Genomic DNA, 20,899 nt, shown 5'->3' with positions numbered 1-20,899 from the left:
TTAGCAGCCAGGTACAGTACATCAGATAATTAGTGATATCACCTGTGTTAAGTGCACAGGTAGAGAGACTATAGTATGGCAGGACTTTTACTTTCTGGAATTGGGATGTCCGCCTCTGTGTATATCAAATGTTAGAATGATACCACACACCTAGTAAATAACTCTTCAGGCATTTATTAAAGACGAGCTCTACAAGTCCACTTCCTAAGAGACACAAGAGAAATCTGTGGGATGAATGTTAAGAAGACCCATATATGGCACTGCACTGTACTCGTAAAGCTAGCACAAAAGAAATGAGACTCAGAACCATAAAGCAGTGAATAATTGAGCATACTATGTGTGTCCTGGAGGTTGAAGTTTTGCTGCTGAAAGATTCAGTAAGAGTAATGTACCAACTTAAGTTGAATTTCAATGCTGGAAACGCCCCTATGAAATTCAAGATGAACTGAGAGGGTTCAGACCAATTCTCCATTGTGAATTCTATTAGCCAGGATACAGTAGGTGATAATAAGTGATTAGTCAGCTCTTAATTTAATGTGTATTGTATTATACCACAGAAGTGAACACTGTGAATGAGTAAAACACTGTGTATATCCATTATCAAAAGTAAAGAATGAATTAAAATCATTGCAACATTTTATTTGTCCATTTCATTAAAACCATGGTTTATGACCTTATGGGAAGTATCATGTTTGTTTTACATTTGAACAATACCAGGTTAAAGTCTCAGAATTCAGATGCATGTAGAATTTAAAAAAAAAAGGGGAAAAAAAGAAACTTACATTACCTACAATACTGCACAAGACTTTTTCTTACATTCAACAAGCATAAATAGTACAATTTTCCAAAAACAATTATTTAGATTTGATTTTGTGTGCAATGAATTGAGTATGTAAAAATGAAAGAATATAATGCAACAATAAGTGATAATTTATGAACTAATGCAGTGAGCTACTAAGACAAGTTTTGTCATATTTTCTGTGCAAGCACCACAACCCAGAATAAACTGCAACCAGTATGCTGAAAACCATCTATTGATCTTAATATTTATATAAACTCAGTAACCAAGCAGATTAATACATTCATAAAGGGTTATAAAGTGTTTACGTTTCATGATGATTGACAAAATGTACAATTATTATACTGTATAACGATTCAAAAATAGTTAGGACTGCACTCATAAGGCATTACCCTGTTGAAGAATAATCTCTTACAGCCTGAAGTATCATAAAGTTAATTTTTAGACTTATGCCAATTAATTCCAAGCTTGGTGTGTGTGGTGTAAACCCTTTATGAATGCATTCATAATGGACACTGTGTTCACAGAAAGTGTTACCGTACATGTATGTTGTCATTTAAAAAACAAAAATTACAAAAAAATTCTGATACTTGAATACAAGGTAACATCAAGATACAGTAGAGGCTGTGAAGAAAACAATACAGTCAATGAACAAGAAACTACATCTTTATGTACTCATTTAAGGAAAGGGTGGCTTAGTCGTCCTAGAAGATAACAAGAAAGGTACAAAAAGCTAATAGCATCCCTAGATCTGAACCTGAAGGACAGCTTTCCCCAACGCCTCCTGAGACAGATACAGAAAACATGCCAGACTTATAGACTACACTGTACGTGTACATTGTTGTTACTGTTCTACTGGATAAAATACATGTTTTGTTCTTTTTTTTACTGTAATTTCATCTTTCCATATATCCATGTAGGAGTGTCAATGCAGACCTGAGGTGTCCATGACAATGGATGGATTATAGCAGATGTATTTAAAAAAAAAAAATCCAAAAATGAATTGAAGATTTCTTGCCAGAAAATAAGAGTTCTCCAATGGTTCATGCTTTAGAGGTGACATGTTCCTCTACACAACATAAGTGCAATCATTCCCAAATAGAGCAGATGGAATCCCCTATGGGCGTGTACCACTCAAGAGCACACATGTCTCCACCTGCACAGAGGGGGCCATAAAGTATCAAAGTTCAGACCGTCTCAAGTGATTGTTTGTCTTCCCCAGTAATTAAACACACAGTAATTGTACTACCAGCCCAATAGTGATACTATGATGAGAACCACTTGCATTTTGATGTGACTTTATGATTAAGTTTCATCAGGATTGAAAGAACAGCACCTACCATATATGGTCTTGTGGGATCCTTGGTCCATGCCATCATTCAATAATCTGAATTGACCTGTGGGCAGCTGTTGTGACTTCGTTCACAAATGTGTTCTTGTTCTCCCCTAGCTGTTGAACAGAAATAAAAGAACAAACTATTTACAGCATGTTTATTTGCCATTTTTTCCAAGGATAAGTTATAGGAACAAAACAACATTCACATGCACATAACGTAGGATCACCTAGATGTGGGAACTGCCCTTGGGTGTGGTCGCACTGTAAAATACTGGCATTATGCCAAGACAAAAACATGGACTGAAACCTGATGACAATCTTTGCACCATTTCCTTCAACACACGAGGACTGGAACTCGAGATTTACAGTTCGTACAGTTCACGCTACTACTATGCCTTACAGTACATTTCTGACACATGTGTCATATCTGCATTCTGCATCATGATCTTATCTCCATTAGCCAAGCTAATTATCTGTAGACTTGGTTCAGAGGGCCAATGCAGAAGTGAACTATCCGAGACCATTCAGATGTAGCAGTCAAACCCTGCTGTAAAAAAGGTGGTTTGCTGGATAACAAGCTTGTCCCCCCCCCCCCCCAACCATGATGGTTGGCAAAACTCTTGCAAAAACATTCCTTCAGATGGTTTACCCAACTTACAACGGTAATTCAGCTGGTTATACTTGTCATACCACCTCAAGCTGGTCATTTTACTTGGCGTTGATGGTCTACATTGCTAGTTTAACTGGCCATGCCAGCTTATGTTGGTCATTCTAGCAAACCAGCATGGCCATCTTACAATGGCAAGCTTGGCAGGCTGGTCACCAGCATGACCATCTTACACCAGCTGTATCCCACACTATGGTCACACCAGCATGACCATCTTAGACCAGCTGTATCCCACACTATGGTCACACAGGTATGACCAGCTTCCTCAGATGACCACGCCAGCATGTCCACCTAATGGCCCAACCAGCTACAGTAGTACATCAGCAAAGACCAGCAAGAGCTGGCAGAAAACCAGCAGAGCTAAAACCAGCTAAAACCAGCTAGCAGCATAATGGGTGTAATTAAAATGGGAATGGGTAACTGATAATGTGACAAGGTGTGAGAAAGAAAGGAAGCTACAGTATGTGTCTCTGTCTGCATCTTTTAATTTCTCTTTTCTCACTCTCTCTCTATCTCTCTCTCTCTCTCTTTCTGCTGTCACTGTCATTACTCAAAACTCACCTCCCTGGATTCCTGTTTAATTCTGTTTCATTGCTTCAGGGTGTGTGTGTGTGTGTGTGTGTGTGTGTGTGTGTGTGTGTGTGTGTGTGTGTGTGTGTGTGTGTGTGTGTGTGTGTGTGGAGTGTGAGAGAGAGACAGCATGGAGAAAAACTTAGCCATCATGCAAGTGTTGTACTGTACTGATCCCGTGAGGGAAATCCCGCGAGGGAAATTCTTTTCTCTGCATTTAACCCAATTTAACCAAATTAGTGAAAACACACAGCACAGAGTGAACACACAGTGAGGTGAATCACACACTAACCCAGAGCAGTGAGCTGCCTGCCCAACCAGCGGCGCTCAGGGAGCAGTGAGGGTTTAGGTGCCTTGCTCAAGGGCACTTCAGCCGTGGACTGGTCGGGGATCGAACCGATCGATCGGTGAGCACATGTACAGCATGTGGACATGCAAGAGTGCCTGTGTCAGCACATGTGTGAGTCTCTCCTTCTACTGTATTGGATTCCTGTGCGTGGGACTATGCCTTCACATGGAGGAGAAAGTGAAAGGGGTGGAGTGTGACTGAGTAACACACTCTCTCTCTCTCTTTCTGTGTGTGTGTGTGTGTGTGTGTGTGTGTGCGTGTGTCTTTGTATTACTCAGAAAATAAAGAGCAGATAGTTCTCAGAACTAGGAGCAACACTTCACTGACAGACACAGACATGTCTGCACCACACCCATCCCCGCCCTTCTCTCCTCCATCTTTCTCTGACTGTTTGCTTGTCTGTCTGCACTGAAAATGGTCCTGAAGAGAATCTTCTAGACTAGCAATCTAGCAGCCCATAAAACAGCACAAACACAAACAATTTATGCGCCGGAGGATTACAGGAGCTACACAAAGTACACTTGTATACAAAGTACATTTGTTTAGAACATGTTCTGCTTTTTAGCACGTCCACTGTGATTTGGTAGCGATATGAGTCATCAGAGAGCGGCACTGGCACACGGTTAATCATAATGGTTAAACAGAGAGCTGTACTGTACTGTAGGTGTTCTTACTTTTTTCAGGAGGCTCTGGATTTCCTTCTCATCCCACAAGCTGTGCAGCAGAACGGCTGCAGCTTTGCTAGCCTTTGGGAACTTCCTGTTTAGGAGACAAAGGATTTGTTAATGTTTCATTTATATATAAACAAAACGCCAGTGTGATATGTACACTGGAATACAATCAGCATCAAACTTTAAGTATCATTACAGCTTTATTTGTATGGTTTGAATGAACATACATGCACGGGGAGAGTAAGTATCATTACAGCTTTATTTGTATAGTTTGAATGAACATACATGCACGGAGAGTAAACATGACATTATACAAAATCCACAGACCACAAGCACATAGGGTAAGCCATATTGGATGCTACTGCATTGTTTATATTTATTTCCTAATCGACTCCATGAGGTACTGTATGTTGTACGTGCGTGTTATGTTACATGTGCATATGGCCATGCTCTACATGGTATGTACTATATATGTGTGTGCGGGCATTCTATATGCTGTCAGACGTATGTGTATGCCGATGAAGTGGATACACACTGATGCATTTCACATGTGAAGTTCCTAACTGAAAAATGAAATAAATTCAATTTGAACGGGGAGACGCTTTTGTCCAAAGCAAATGACATCGTATTTGAACCAAAGACCTAACAATACACACCAGAGAGGTAGCTCAGCCCTCCACCCTCCAAACAGTGTATTTTTATTATTATTATCTGCCACCATTATGTTTGTTTGCAGCTCATGGAGGAAGAAGACCAATTTACAGTGCACTAAGTGGACAGCCAACGGATTGAGAAGATTTTTCAAAAAAAAGAACACCTAGTCCATATATCCAGACTTCCAAGCACTTGTAAAAACATATTCTATGGCACGTTGTTCAATTCTACCAGTAATCAAGTCTATGATGGAGCATTAGACCAGCCTGCTTTCATCAATACTCAATCACCTTGTGAATAGGGTCTGGCAACCCTCCACTGGAGAGTGTTTCCAGTCCTTGCATCTTTAAGCAACACTAAAGAGTTTTTCGTATGTTTTTCGTATGTTTTCGTTATGTTTTCAAAATCGTTTCAGTGGTTTATCAACTCATAATAGGGTGAATAGCATTTCTGCATTCACTTCGCGGCCCACTACAAATTTGACTTGCTTCAATGTCGCAATACATCATACATTCATAAAATCATGCAACATACTCTATCTTGTCTGTGGATATTGCTATCTGCTGGATAAACAAATAACGTTCATGCGACAGAGGAAAAGGGCTTTAGCATTGCTTTAATGGGCGTAAACTTGGAGTACGACGTTTGCCGAATTCCCCATAGACTGCAATTCTCCATACCAGAGACTGTGCTATTATCAACACCTATCTGAGGTGTCTGTCTGGGAGGCCACATTTAACAACAACCATCAGCACGGAGAGATAAAGATCAGCTTGGGCACTACACAGGTGAAAAGACTTCATGTTCATTTCAGTGGTCTTACCTGTTCTCACTCAGTTCACTGAGAGATTGCACCAGGGTAGTGTTCACCACCTTCTTGCCCACATCAGGCTCGGACATCACAAGTGTGCGCATGGTGTTGCACGCAGTCATCACTGTGTCGTCAGAGTTGCCCAGTTCTTTAGGGTCAGCTGACAGCAGCAAGGCAAGCTGGGGAAGGATAGGCCGTGCTAAACACACACGCACACACACACACACACACACACACACACACACACACCAAGAGAAACATGTTGAGATTTATACAACTACACCCACACGTAGCAACTAACATACTGATAGCTAATTGAGTGATAGACAATTAGTTGCCTTTACCAATACTGCTGTGTAGTGATGTGGTTCTGCTGAGGTTGCCAATCAGGGACATGGCGGTTTTCTGCAGGCTGGGGTTAGGGGACTGGAGTGAAGGGGAGATGTTCGGCAAGCCACACAGCTTCTGCACTATGGTTTGACTCATGTGGCTAGACACCTGGAAAAATCCATAACTACTGTTGTTATTCAAACTTCAACATATTCATAATAGTTTAGAACTTATTTCATAAGTAAAATCACACTGATGCTCAGATTCCAGGTTTTGAGGCATTCATCAATTTTCTTCCAGTATGCAAAAACTGTCAAGACTAATTTACACCAGATCATGAAGCATTGAAGCATTTTTCAGGCGTTCATCTGGATTCCATTGGGAATCAAACCATTTTATGTGAATATTATGACCGTTAAAAAGAGACATGGTCATATTTTGCACTTCAGTTGTTCTATGTAAACTGTGTAAACTCAACTCATGCCTGTTTCTCACCTGGAATGTAACTTCATGGGAACAAAAATGAACAAAACAACGATGCCTCAGTTTTAACAATAGCACACTATTCTAGCTAAACAACTGTGAGTATTAGTTCACAAATCAATGACACACTCTTTATGGCAGCCTCCAGTTCACATTTAATCTATTGTCTCAAGCACAGGGTGTGACCGCCAAAGCCTGAATGGAAACAAGCAGGGCAATGATTTATCACACTTGAAGCTATTTCCTCTTTCAGCAAGTCTTACAGGGCCCTTGTTGGCAGTGAGGTTTTGCATTGCGCCACAGCAGGCCTCCAGTGTAGCATCTTTTTGACTGGAGCCCAACAGGGACAGGTACGTCTGGATGGTCTTGGAGTGGTAGAGCAAACCCAGGCCTTTTGGGTCGCTCTCCTCCTCCTTCATCAGAGGAGAGTTAAAGGTGTTCTGTCAAGATGGATCAGTACAGTTAGGGTGGGCACGCGTATGCTAGTTTTGGCACAGAGTATAAATGGAGCTAATATGACTGACAAATAAATACAACTAAATACATATTAATATAACTAACAAATCAAATGGATCAAGAGTATTTACTACTTATGTGGAGGATATGAGAACCTCTGTAGACATAAAATGATCATACAATTATATTAGTGTCTAATGCAGATATTCTCTAAGTTGTGACTGTATGCAATAAATGCGAGAGCTGAGATTGAGACAAATCAAATGTATAATGAATGATATATAATGAGAGTCATAAACCACAAATAGCTTTAAAATTTCTTTAGAATAAGGCCTACAGGCAGACAAATGGACAATACAGATCTAGCTGTGCATTACCTGTATCTTTTTGCTTTTGGGACTGAAGCAGCCGATAGTTTGGGACTTTTTGTCGGCAGCGGCTCTCGTTGCAGAGGATTCGTTACACGCATTGAACTGTTCTGGGGCCTCTGTCTCTAGCTGGTATGTCAAATTGTGCAGGATGCACACGCAGTTCTCCACCGACTATGAGGACAAAAAAAATCACACTAATGAGCACAATTCAGCAAACAATATAACTTACAACAACTGAAATTCAAAACCAATATGGCTGTATCTCAAAAACAGATCTTCTGAACACAACATTGCTCAATGCCTTGTAATATGCATATGTACTGTATATCTTACGAGACATGTTAATATGATGCTAGCTTAATCATTTTCAAGTTCTTATTGAAACAATTATAAATTGTTGCATTGTAAAACTGGACTCGCTGTATGCAGGGTTTGATTGGTCATTAGAGAATGCTGCACTGGGAACTGACATGACCAGCAACATCACAAAGACACAGCAGTTGATAGTATATGTCTGCAAGTAGAATTACCATTTCATCTGCATTGTCAACAGTCACACAGGACTGCACGTATGAGACAAGGGCGTCGATAAGTCCGTCACAGTCCCGCATTGCCTGCCTCTCCCCCTTACTGGCACAGCTCAAGTTGCTGTTGGGAAGATTAAACGCCGGCTTAGTCACCACGCAAGATTGTTACCATGGATATTGCAGATATAACAACATTCTGTGTCACTAATGTTCCACGTTACACCTCTGAAGCTGACTCTCTATGGGCGTGTTTACACTTGGTTTTTGGATGCAGTGATGACAGGTGGGCAGCCGAAACCATAATATAAACCGCTCATACAAGTGTACTGCCAAAGGTGGTGCTGAGCCCTTGGGTTCTTCCTCTCTGCCCTCATGACATTAGGACTCTCATTGTTGGGGACTTATCAGAGCACATAAGAGTTTTACTTTACAAGCTGTAGGAGGCCAAATGCATCCCAAAGCACCCAGGTGTTTTAAGGGACAGGATCATACTTTTATACTTGTTATACTTTTATACTTATATTTAGCATCCATTTGTGATCAGATCACCAAACATCTGTAGAACCAAGTGTAAACACGCCCTGCTGTCTGTTCTGATTCTGTTCTCCTCATTGTTTATTGCCTGGGGGGCAGGGAGGGAATGTTCAACACTTAGTCATAGAGGCAGTGAAATCACAGCATTTTCCAACTAACTTCCAGTAATGCTTCACCATGGTTTCTTCTGACAACATAATAGCCTCCATCTATGTATGTCTATGGTATAAGCCAAGAGCCATAAATCGGAGTGAGGGAGAAATGACTTTCTATACACAAGGATAATTCCGTGTTTTAGGTTGAACTCATTTCTGAAAATGAATAATGAAGTCATCTCCACCTCTTTGACAAGCATTTTCATTCTTTGATAATGGCAGACATGTCAGAAATGTCATGCGCCCTGTGGCATCTATTAATAACACAGACATTGACACTTATTTCCTTAATGTAAAACATTCTCCCTCCAGGGCTTTTGTATACTAGTCTGGACACCAGTCAAACTACGACGTCAAGCTATTTGTATACACCAGACAGTATTCAAGGCATGACAGCTTCTAGAGTACGAGTACAGTATAACCTTTTATCAGTACAGTATATGCTCTCTGCAGCCACCGAACAAAAGACCTCCGCATTGCTACAGTAGAACTTTGCTTACTAATATAATTGGGCTATCAAGGGTTTATCCATTAGTCTTTAGAATCAAGTCAGAGCCATTAAATCAAGACTGGAAAAATACCAGCGATGGTAAAAAATGCATGAAAAAAGACTGAATCATGTACCAATTATCAGAATGTCAAAAGACCTACGAGAGATATGAAACGAGAGATATGAAAGAAACTACGAGAGATATGAAAGAAAAAATCTATTATTACATTAAAACATGCCATCACCCCATTAATAGTTCAGCCATGCAGATGAAAATCTGAATAGTGAAAGCACCAATTTCAGTAAAGGCTATTTTCAGCTGTGCTCTCATTGTTGTGAATGAAAAGAAATTAATTGAACGCCAAGTTGAGACTAAAATGGCTGACACAGTCAAACCAATACCGCACAGCATGAGTCACTTGCCACGAGTATGCCAAGGAGCTGTGACATACCAACATCTGTTCTCATAAAACTTTATAATCACACAAGGCCATGTGGTAATACTCCGCAAATAGGTGCATCCTCCGCCCTTACCGCAGACAGCCGGTGGCACTGTGGAACACCTCGGGGTCGCCATTGTTACTGGCGCTGGTTTCTGACCAGCACGTGTAGGGCACCACAATGGTGTCCGTCAGAACCGGGAGAGCTGTTTTGATGAGAGGGGGCTTCAGTGCGTCTGCTGACGACAGGTTCCACAGAAGGCCTGAGCAACAGAGAGAGAGAGAGCATGTTAACCTACTGTAACCAAACTGGCTGATAATATTCCTATTTAAAGACCTGGAAGCTGCAATCATTTTAGGGTAGACCAGACCATCACCATTATCAACACATTTAGTATATAGCATTTAGTATTAATATCATAAATTAATAATTATTTATTTCCCATTGCTAATAAACCATGCACTTTGTGGTGCATCTGTTCTCTGTTTTGTAGTAACTAGCCACTAACTACAGAGACTAAAGTGTATGGTGCCCTCTCCTATTCTACAGTACTTACACTATTTAGATTTCCTCTAAAAGTACATACAGTACTGGGCCCTTAAAAATGTACATCCATTGTTTTTGGTTCAAAAAGTACATTTTTTTTAAATGACAGGCCTTTGGATTTACAACTCGCAAATGTTTTTCACGGCCACCGACTTACAGTAAACCAGTTTGCACAATGGGTGAAGGAACTGACAATTTCACTGCATTCTTTACATTAGTAATCATATGCATGTGACAAATAAACATCTCTGTATCCTTATATCCTTGTCAATGGCTGAAAATGCTCTGCACCTGTTAGCTGCTTCTGAGTGAAGGCAGAGTTGGTCTCCTTGAGTAGGACCAGAGCCTCCTCGATGCCCTCACAGCGGACCACCTCCAGCTTGTTGTTGCTGTTCTTGAACACCAGGTTCCTCAGGGCGGCGGCCGCAGTCTGCTTCACCTGAGAGTTGGAGTGCCGTAGCAGAGCCACCAGGGGAGGTATCCCTTGAAGCTGCAGGACCTAATGTAACAGAATATATACATAAACACACACACACACACACACATGAACACACACAAACACACATGAACACACACACACACACATGCACACACACACACACACATGCACACGCACACGCACACACACACACACACACACACACACACACACACACACACACATTTGCTTAAAAGCAATCACCGTCTATATTCATATCATAAATCATATACAGTATATCAAAAATTGATCACTGCTTCCCAAAGCCCATGATTATTAACTGTGACTAAAGAGCTGGGCTAGCATGCAGTAGCCTGAAAAAGTTGTGAGTTGAATCCCTGGCTTCCACCACTGGGCCCCAAGCTGCTCTGGGGGCAATGCTTCTTATCTGCAATGTTACTGGCATCAGTCGCTTTGGATAAAAGCGCCTAGCCTGACTGTCTACACACTTCCGCTCAATTTCATCTCCACTTCTCCATCTGGGATACCTTGATCCACTCTCGTCACTCTGGCAAGAGCAACAGAGGGCGTTCCCGCCTATCAATATCATTGTGTCCCCCGTGGTTACAGTTTTTTCCAATCGTTTACACACTAAAATTAAGATTATCAGACAGTTAACAATACTTAACACTTAAGAGGCAAAACACCTGTGCAGAGTAGTACAACAGTAAGCACAAATTCAGCTTCACACTTTTTGCAAAACATTACACACAGTGAATGTCAAAACGTAAAACACATTTTCACACCTTAGACACAGATAAAGATTGTTAGGTACTTCCTTCTCATTACAAAGCCCTGGCTTGCCAATGACCACACTAATGAACACATTGAATAATCACATCCACCAGGTGTGTAAGCACACATGTGCAAAATTGAAAACGCAGCACTCAAGACTCGATCCTCGAGGGGCGTTCCCACTGATCTATAACTAACACTGGATAGACTATCCCATTGTTTTCGCCCCATTATTCTTTATGTCGATCAGTGAGGACCGAGGCCTGAAGAGCGAGGGAGGATGTATAAAAGCCCAAATGAGAGGCACCCATAGCCTGTGATGTGGATGAACTCTTATGTCCGATCCAGCTAGACGGAGAGATGATTAGAGTATTACATATTGTTGTTACTTGTTTGTATTGTTGCTTTAGTTTTTCTTCAGTGACTGTAAGTGTACAGTACATTTTATTTGTGTATAGATTTTTATTTTTCTACACTTCACAGTAGTAAGAACTATAATTTTGCCATTTTCTGTTGATTGACTTGTCACTGTGGTACAGTGAAATAAATAAATATTGTCTGCAGCATCAGTTTTGTGCATTGCTTGATGAGGGTTCATCAAAATATTTTTGTCATCTAAATCATCCTAATGCTCTCAAACAATGTCGGAATAAGATCCATATATTGGAAGAGGGTTTTTACAGATGTGTTTTGAATTTATTGTGTTGGTGTGTATAAGATGGAGACAGTGTAGAATCATTCAAAGAATGTGTTAGTGATATGAGAACAGTATAAGGTTTTATCAATGTGTTTATTGTTTTGACAGAATTATTCCATTTTGCTAACAATCTGTTATGTTCTGCTGATTGGGTGTGGTGTTTGGTTAATTGTGTGATGTGTTTAGACAAAAAGAGCCCTGTTTTCAAAATTGTGTGTAAACGATTGGAAAAAACTGTAACATACTGTACGTCATTACCAGACGTTAGTAATTGAACTCCAATGATTTCAAACTTCAGACAAGCGTGCACCAATCAAGAAATAAACGTTTGTGAAATGGATCTAGGCCAGACCTTCTGCAAAGAGAGTCTGGTCTCCAGGCTAAAAAGCGCTTGCTAAATGAATAAATATCAATTATGTCCTCAAATGTCTTTTTTGTCCACACGCCAAAGATATTTAGTTTTGTCATAGAGTAGTATGATGAAAAAAGCCTAACATTTACAAGTTAATGAATATGCTGCATATTCATGTTTATTAAATTAATGATGAAATTGAAATGAGTAATTAATTGAATAATTGTTCCAGCCCTAGTTTCATCGCCTACTAAAATGGACACTTTCATAATAGTATTTTAAGGTAATATCGCTTAATATATTATCACTTATTCCATATTTCAGGTTTCACAATAGCAAGATTGTATTTGCTTTGGTAATTGACTATTTCAAAGCAGTTTACTACCAGCATGAACCGAGTGTGAAGGTGGCTTATCACATATAAGGCACCTGCTGATGCTAACTTATCACATCCACAGATGAGTGGTGCCACTGTGACGCCCACGGTAAACAAATATATGCGTCACAACATGGCAGCAGAACATCTAAAAAAAAATCAAACTTACACTTCTGTACATTAAAAACAAAACAGGTAAAGTATGCTGATTGCACATGAATCTTGAACCAGAATGCGGTAATTTAGTGTCTGTAACAAACACCATTATGGCACGAGCAAATAAGAGTAAGCAAACAGAAACGCCCATGTAACGCCGCAGCGTCTACTGTCTGTCCAGTCATACCTCGTGCTTGGACTTGTCCTCTTTAAAGGTGCTATGCTGGATGAAGGATGCTCCCCACAGCTGATAATTCCCCTCTTCTTTTGAGAGATACTCCACTGCCTCTTGCATTGTCATGTCGGGCATAGCGCTGAGAGGGTTCGGCCTGCTCGAGAGACCACAAAGGGAAACTCTTTCAAAATGGGATCAGACATGAGCCAGTTGAGAACGTGGTGTGAAATCAAACAAACCCTCCCCTGCCCATCACGTTTGTGTTGTTGTCAAGTTATGTGTGCATTCATAGGTTGTTTGTTTTGTCTCTGCTTGTACAGTCTAAGTCAGTGGTGACACCCCTGTAAAGGCATTCCACAAATTCTTGGGCATACCTGACCCAAAATCTCATCCCATGATATACTATATACACATTCTCGACCTTCAACTGAACACACAAAAAAAAAACACAAACATCCAATTGTGGTGGTTTAAACCATGCGTTGTAATACACTCACATGTCATGTTATTTTAGAACTGGAGCAGACAGACAAAGATTAAATAACCACAGCAGTGTATTTTCAGCTGGTGTGTATTAGTCATCACCCTGTCCTTGTGAAATGGCATGGAAGCGTGACGGCGCGTCATCGACACTCACTCAGTTTTGGCCTTGGCCACGACAGATATCTTGGTCTCCACCTGGCCCGGGTTCGATGGCGGCCGCGCCGCAGAGTGGTTCTGTACGGTGCTGGTGGTGATGATCGTCTTGTTGCTGACCGCTTGACTGATTGCCGCCTCGTTGGTCATGGAATGGACGCTGTTCCGTGCCTGCCTTGTGGAGGACTGCCCGGTGGGCCGCTTCACGACGTTGGCGGGCGCCAGTGTCGGGACACTGACGCTGGGCTTGATACCATTGCTTGCCGTCGGCATGGGAGGTTGGGGCCAGTTGGAGGACTGGATGTGCTGCTCCCATTGGCTGGAGCTGGAGTGCTGTCTCCTGGACCTTCCAGAAAGGGTGCGGCTCTTCTGCTGGACGACCTTAAGGAGTCAGAAGAAGGAGTGAGATTTCTTGCTATCACAGTAACTAATGGCCCCAATTACACCAAACAACTTTGACAAGATTTGGGAAAGATTCTTGAAAGATTGTAGTGTTTTGAGTAAAGCTTGAATGGGGGGCATTCGTTAAAAGACTACTGTACAATCTTTCAAGAATCTTTCCCAAATCTTGTCAACATTGTTTGGTGTAAGGAGGCCATTAGCTGTTGTTGCTGTACACTCACTAAAAACCTAACATGAAGCACAGACTGAAACACTCCTTAACCATTTTGACATATCAAATTAACACTGAAGCAACGTTGTGAGAACTCACTGACTCCATACAATGCACAGTCTCAGTAAGCCCTTTCTAACACAAGCATAACAAACTGAATGACTCTCTCTTAGCCTGGAAATATCCAGACTCATTCACTAAGTGGATAGAGTCAGTATCCGAAAAGTAAATAGACTCTGGGACTGGGAACTCTCCATTGAGAAACGTTTTCAACACTTTTAATTTTGAAATCATTGGTCCACTCTTACCAATCACATTGATCAGAGATTCTTAACGTTACTTCCTACTTCACCTAAACTTTACAAACTGACCATAAACAGTGGCAACAGTCAGGAGACAATTTATGTGGGTCTACTCTACCTACTGTATACATTTATTTGACGTTTGCAGGTGTTGCTGCGTCTGTTTATCACAATAAGTTTAGGTTTAATCTTCCACTCTCCTCATTGATTGGCCTGACATTTCTTGTCTAAGGGAAACAGTCATAAACTAAACTTGGTTGCCAGACCTCCCTGAAAGACGATCTAAACGGGGCCAGGCTATGACTCTCTAGCTCTGTCATACAATTATTACAATAATTAAAAAATATAATATAATATAAATAACTGAGGAATAGCCTGTAGATTGAAACCAGTTGAAACAAAAAATACATGATATTAGATAATGTCTGCCATCTCAGACATGCTGAGCTGTTTAGGCCTTCGCAGACAATTATCTGAGTATTTATGAGCAAACTATCTTTGATTTCTAACAATGTTTTCTGCCAAAGCTCCAGGCACCAACCATCACCGAACAAATATTACTACAACTTTTCCACATGTGTCTGTGCAATCAAAGACGTGGAATTAAAACTTTGAAATTGCACAATGTACTTTCTTGACAAGACAATGACATGTTAAGTAATATGTATATATAAATATAAATACATAAATCCAAACCAAATAATATCAGTCTGACAACACACCATCAGTCATTCTTTCCAATGCTCTATTATGCACTGGGGTGAACTTTAAGACACAAATGAATGTCAGTTTGTATGAAAGGGAGTGAACTTCAGAACCACAAGATGCAAACCTGCCAATATGGCAAAACATTCAGGCATCAAAAGATCCCATGATAGCATCTTGATTCATTACTGTAATATATTAATGATTTATGACTGCTTGTGTCTATCAACGAAAGCAGACAAGTTTGCCATGGTTGCCTTCAGACACAATACACAACTGAGAGCTCAAGGCAAAAATGCTCAATTTCATTTAGTTCTATGTAATTCTATTAAACATCAAAACATCCAAAACAACTTAAAGCGAACTACAGAGCTAGAGAGCTAGCCTGGAGGTCAATGAAGCATTTATGCTCGATGAAACCTCCCTTAGCAATCCAGAGAAAGAAAGAGAAAGAAAAGGTTTCTAAAATAGCACACTATTATAACAGTCAGTTATTATAAAACACACGACTGTCACAAACCATTCCAATTTGAAGCTCTGTCACATTTACAATCAAGTATTATTGTAACATAATACACAGGATGAATGAAAGCATTTAATCATTTATTCATCTCACAACAAAGCATTAATTTCATTTGAATCCTGTAAGAGAAAATAAATTATGACAGCAAGCTGCATGCATCTTAATATTTCTTGAATATAGTATTGAGTTCTTCAATTAAAAAGAAAGCCTCTTCCTCCACTACTGACAATTATGAATCTTATGTCAGGTATAGCTGCCACACTTTTGTCCAAAACAACTTAAAAAATGTACCTGGAAATATATTGTTAACAAAAAAAAAAAACGACTGACCACATCTGTGATGGTGTCTGCTTGCAGTGAGACACATTATGCTGCCCTTACCAGCACCCCACAGCTGGGGTCGACCTACACATTACTAGGCTGGCTAAACCCTGCTTGATCTGCTGACGATTTGGATTTCGCCCTGCAGCTCAGGCTGGAAACCTGCACATCTATCTCTCCTACTTCCTGTTCACATCTTCTGGATCCAATCACAAACTAGCTATATCCAAAAGGCGCCCCCAGATCATTGGTCTGATTGGTTGAAGGACTATCCAAAAACGTACAGAGTCATTTGAACTATGCATTTGAACTAGCATTGATCACGCCTCTTGTGCAGTAGAAATAAAGCGCAGACTCCCCAGACTAATGTTCCATTCTAAAACGTTGAGCTTAGTATGGTGGTGCCAGACTATGTCATTACCGTTCTATTGCGGCTGGCCACAGTAGATGAGTTGCTCCTTCCAAAGATACTGCCATTTATGGTTCCTGAGGGTGAGAACCTGAAGGACACAGACTCTGATTCTGCTGCGTGTGTTACTGGACCTGGATGAGGAAATGCGGAGCATAAAAGGGAGGGTGTGAGAAAGAGAGACTTAGACTTGCAGAGAAAGCAATATTTACTACCACAATATTCTATAATAGTTTTTATTTTTCATGAATGATATATCTAATGAATTTCATGAAGTAGCCTATTACAGTTCAAAGTAGGAAGAGGTATTATGAAGAAATACAATGAATTTGATGAAGTACCTCTATTGCAGTTCAGATAAATCTAAAATAGCCTTAGCAATTCTAGGGACAACATTTAAATGTGTAGTAGCAGATGAGGATAAAAATGTGGATCATTTTGTGACACACATGTGTTTGTGTGTGTGTGTGTGTGTGTGTGTGTGTGTGTGTGTGTGTGTGTACTGTGTGTGTGTGCGTGTGTGTGTATGTGTCTTTAGTGTGTGTCTCTTTCTGTGCATGCGTGGGGCTACAATCCCACCAAGTTTCACGCAGCCCGGTCAGTGTCCAGTGTTTCAGTGTCCCGGGAAGCATTGACAGAAATGCACCAAACAAAAAAAAATACGGAAGAAAAACAACTCTGACGAAACCTATTTGACCGTCGCTTTGCTAGTGCGGCTGTCATAATAATATAATAGGCATTGCATAATAATAGCCACTATCATTTAGAGTTGCTGAAATTGCATATCAGCATAATTATCCACATGCAATTCAATGTAATTATCCAAGTCTGATTGTCATGTCACATACATGTACATAAACACACAAATAACAAACCTAAGCCAATATCGACATGTGCAAAACAACACGTCTTTACAGCTGCAACCCTGGTATACATCATGCAATCTAGCTTCAGAAAAACCCTACCAACTTGCATTTCATAGAACAAATAAGATTGTGGTTGGAGAAGGGAGGAGCTGTTGCCATAAAGCCTTAAATATAATGAATCATGATATCTTGATCTCTAAACTATCAAACTTTAACTTCTCATCAAAATCATGGACATGGATGTCATCATTCTTATCAAATAGGATGCAGTGTGAAATAGGATGTCCTCCAGTTACATGAAGTACACAACGTGTGGTGTACTCAAAGGATCATATAGGCCCCTAGCTCAGCTCTATATCAATGATCCTCCACGGCACTATCATGGAGTAAAGACAAAATAAGATAAGATAAGATAATACTTTTCTCCGATGACACAGAAATGTGTCTTGTATTACAGCTCAGGAGTCAGCATAGAAACACATCGAAAAGTTAACCTTCAAGATCATAAAACCATTCACGCCACATGTAACAAGGTGTAGCCTCCACACAGAACATGTCCATTCAACTAGGAGTGAGGGATCTCCTTTACCCTTCTCCATTGATTGGGTAATAATGACATACTGAGGGAGGAAAGAGTGGAGTGCAACTATATACATGGTCTTATATGCACGCAGGCAAAAACAGGATAGTTAGCAGTGGGAAACTAACTAAAGTAATAAACTATTCCAGTCTTAGCTCAAATATTAGCAAGACAAAAGTGATGTTCACCAAAACAAGAGTCAGACACCGCCATGCAAGCGTTCTCATTGAAGGTGAATTCATTGATATAGCACCGAATTTAAATATCTTGGTATCATGTTAGATTCAAATTGTTATAATAGCCTAATAATACAAAAATAAGAAAATGACTACAACAATTAACTACAATTTGGCATTTTAAACAGATCAGATCCTCTCTATCCATAGAAGCTGCATAGTATGCATGCTTTGACTATCCAACATTTCTTACTGAAATACCTGTCCGGGGCAGGCAAACGAAACAACCATTAGTGTGTAGAATCTCTGTACAGTTAGGCTTTGACAAAAAGTGAGTGATACAGTTTTTTACAATGACTTTGCTACTATTTTCAGAACCTTTATGTCATTTTTCACAACTCTAGACACAAAACTCACAACCAATGATCAAAATGCACATTTTTCAAAACTCTAACCCTTTTCTCAATTGCTTGGATACAACACACATACAACTTAGATAATTTGTTCATTCATGTTCAATATGATACAACTTAACATCAAAGTAGCCTACTACTATTTCAAACGGCAATTCACACATTACATTTCAAATGAGCGTCTATTCATTTCCTTACAATGATCCAACTATCAATTGATACAACTGCTAAAAACGATATGTAACTGTTGCATTACTCTAGTCTTAATGTTAGTTGCATGGAAACAGACACACAATCTTTCATGTTTACTGCAAATCATGAAAGTTTCAAGATACTGTAACAAGATTCACTGTCACCAATTAGCGTGGAGCATGAACCAATTAGCATATATTTTTTATATTTTATATTTTCATCAGGCTGTCTTTTCTTTTCTATTTCATAGCTAACTATTTTTACTTTAATTCAAATAAACCTATGTTAACTTGTGATTGTACTGTTGTGTGTTTTGCTATACATTTCTGTGTAGTTTGGCTTGCCAGGCTAGTGTTTTGCATCAATATATTACAAACTTTGTTTGATGATTACACTTTGTCTGTAGTATTTTGTCTGCACTTTGTCTCTACTACTGCAGTACTTTTACAGAGATGTGTTTACTGTACTGTACATGTACCATAATGAAACCTGTATCATCTATTTTGTTATACAATATCTAATGATTGTACGAACAATGTTGAATGTTTTTTGAACCAATGATTGAACAAGTGCAAGATTTCTTTGAAGATGTGAATGCACAATCCAATGTTTTGAACATTAGACAGCCTGTGTTACAAGTGTTAACCCACCGTTTTGAGTTTTGTGTCTAAAAATTTGCATTTTGATCATTGGTTGTGAGTTTCGCGTCTAGAGTTTTGAAATATGACATCAAGGTTCTGAAAATAGTTGCAAAGTAATTGTAAAAAACTGTAAATGCACCATCACTAAGACACAACTTTTGTGCACGATTCTATCTGACACTGATATATTATCGGTGTGTGTGTGTGTGTGTGTGTGTGTGTGTGTGTGTGTGTGTGTGTGTGTGTGTGTGTGTGTGTGTGTGTGTGTGTGTGTGTGTGTGTGTGTGGGTGGGTGACTGGGATCCAGAATTATTATCAAATTTTCTAGCAGCACGCACCCAAGTGTGTGTGTGTGTGTGTGTGTGTGTGTGTGTGTGTGTGTGTGTGTGTGTCATCATACTGATGGAGGATTTGTGATCTGTCTTATTGTTTGTTAAATGTTGATGAATATGAAATAGTGCTCTGCCTAGGGACTAGCGGTGTAAATTAGCCTAAGGTTAACTATGGTAATGCATCAAATGACAACAATTATATATAAATACATTAAAAAGTATGTAAAGTATCTAGAGCTTTCTAAAGCACACACTACCGAAAACTGCAAACGCATTTGGGGTTAGGAAATGGTCATGACTGTCAAAATGCTAGCTCCTCATATTATGAAATTGGGGGGCATACCAAACTGCTGACAGAAGTGTTTTTCGTAACACACAAGAGTAATTCACCTCACCGACACACTAGACTTCAGTCTTTTAACTCGTATTCCAGAATGGAAAATGACTTAGGCTAATTTCCATTATTGGAGAAATATGCAGTCTAATATTGAGGCCTATGTAATATTTCAGAATTAACTTACTCGTGGGTGAGAGTGATCCGTTTTTAAGTTGTTTCGACTTGCTCCTCTTTATAGTGTGAACTTGATCTAGTACACGTTGTTGTCCCGTGCGTAATTTGTCATCTGATGGCAGGGCGAGAGATGTATCCTCGCTGTTTCCAAAAGACCTCGCCGAACGCAACGGCTCAACAGCCATTTTTTCAGCGAAATTATCCTGGTCGCTACCGAATGAACGCCCTATATCCTATAAATTGTCGACTGAATGACTTTTCATGAGGAGATACAGACTACGCCACGCAGCAACAAATGTCTGTACCTATGGTGTGCGCCACACCTCTACCACGCCCAGGTTATAGGTGTGGCGTAAAACTCACAGGCACATTGATTGCGGTCCCTTCTGAAAGATTGATAATCATACACGTAGGAACTTCAAGAGTTCTTACATTACAATATATGTTAGTTATTTATCATCATATTGCATATATTTCTATATTTTTTTGTAGTATGCCTATATTACACAAGAGGCTATAT

At 39.9% G+C, this 20,899-nt stretch overlaps 1 protein-coding gene across 1 annotated transcript; it reads right to left on the bottom strand.

Annotated features, from left to right (window-relative positions):
- Positions 1-164: 164 nt before the first annotated feature.
- LOC134087812 (plakophilin-1) lies at positions 165-20,673 on the bottom strand. The gene is made up of 14 exons (XM_062541571.1): positions 20,390-20,673; positions 16,681-16,802; positions 13,797-14,176; positions 13,172-13,313; positions 10,482-10,689; positions 9,738-9,906; positions 8,028-8,145; positions 7,504-7,668; positions 6,934-7,110; positions 6,202-6,355; positions 5,870-6,056; positions 4,396-4,480; positions 2,140-2,249; positions 165-1,955 (listed from the first exon to the last, which is right to left on the bottom strand). The coding sequence occupies exons 1-13, from the start codon at positions 20,562-20,564 to the stop codon at positions 2,175-2,177; spliced, it is 2,157 nt and encodes a 718-aa protein (XP_062397555.1). The 5' UTR covers positions 20,565-20,673; the 3' UTR covers positions 165-1,955; positions 2,140-2,174.
- Positions 20,674-20,899: the final 226 nt, after the last annotated feature.

Source organism: Sardina pilchardus, chromosome 7, assembly GCF_963854185.1.
Source record: "Sardina pilchardus chromosome 7, fSarPil1.1, whole genome shotgun sequence".
Classification (NCBI taxonomy): domain Eukaryota; kingdom Metazoa; phylum Chordata; class Actinopteri; order Clupeiformes; family Clupeidae; genus Sardina; species Sardina pilchardus.
The sequence above is the reverse complement of the archived record's forward strand: the minus strand, read 5'-3'. Positions and strand labels throughout refer to the sequence as shown.

Excerpts from the sequence above, each read along its gene's own strand:
- LOC134087812 (XM_062541571.1), bottom strand. The coding sequence starts at position 20,564 with ATGGCTGTTGAGCCGTTGCGTTCGGCGAGGTCTTTTGGAAACAGCGAG. Across the intron at positions 8,146-9,737 it reads AGTGCCACCGGCTGTCTGCG|CAACTTGAGCTGTGCCAGTA; the intron begins GTAAGGGCGGAG and ends TCTTCCCAACAG. Across the intron at positions 6,356-6,933 it reads TCACTGCCAACAAGGGCCCT|GTGTCTAGCCACATGAGTCA; the intron begins GTAAGACTTGCT and ends GGATTTTTCCAG.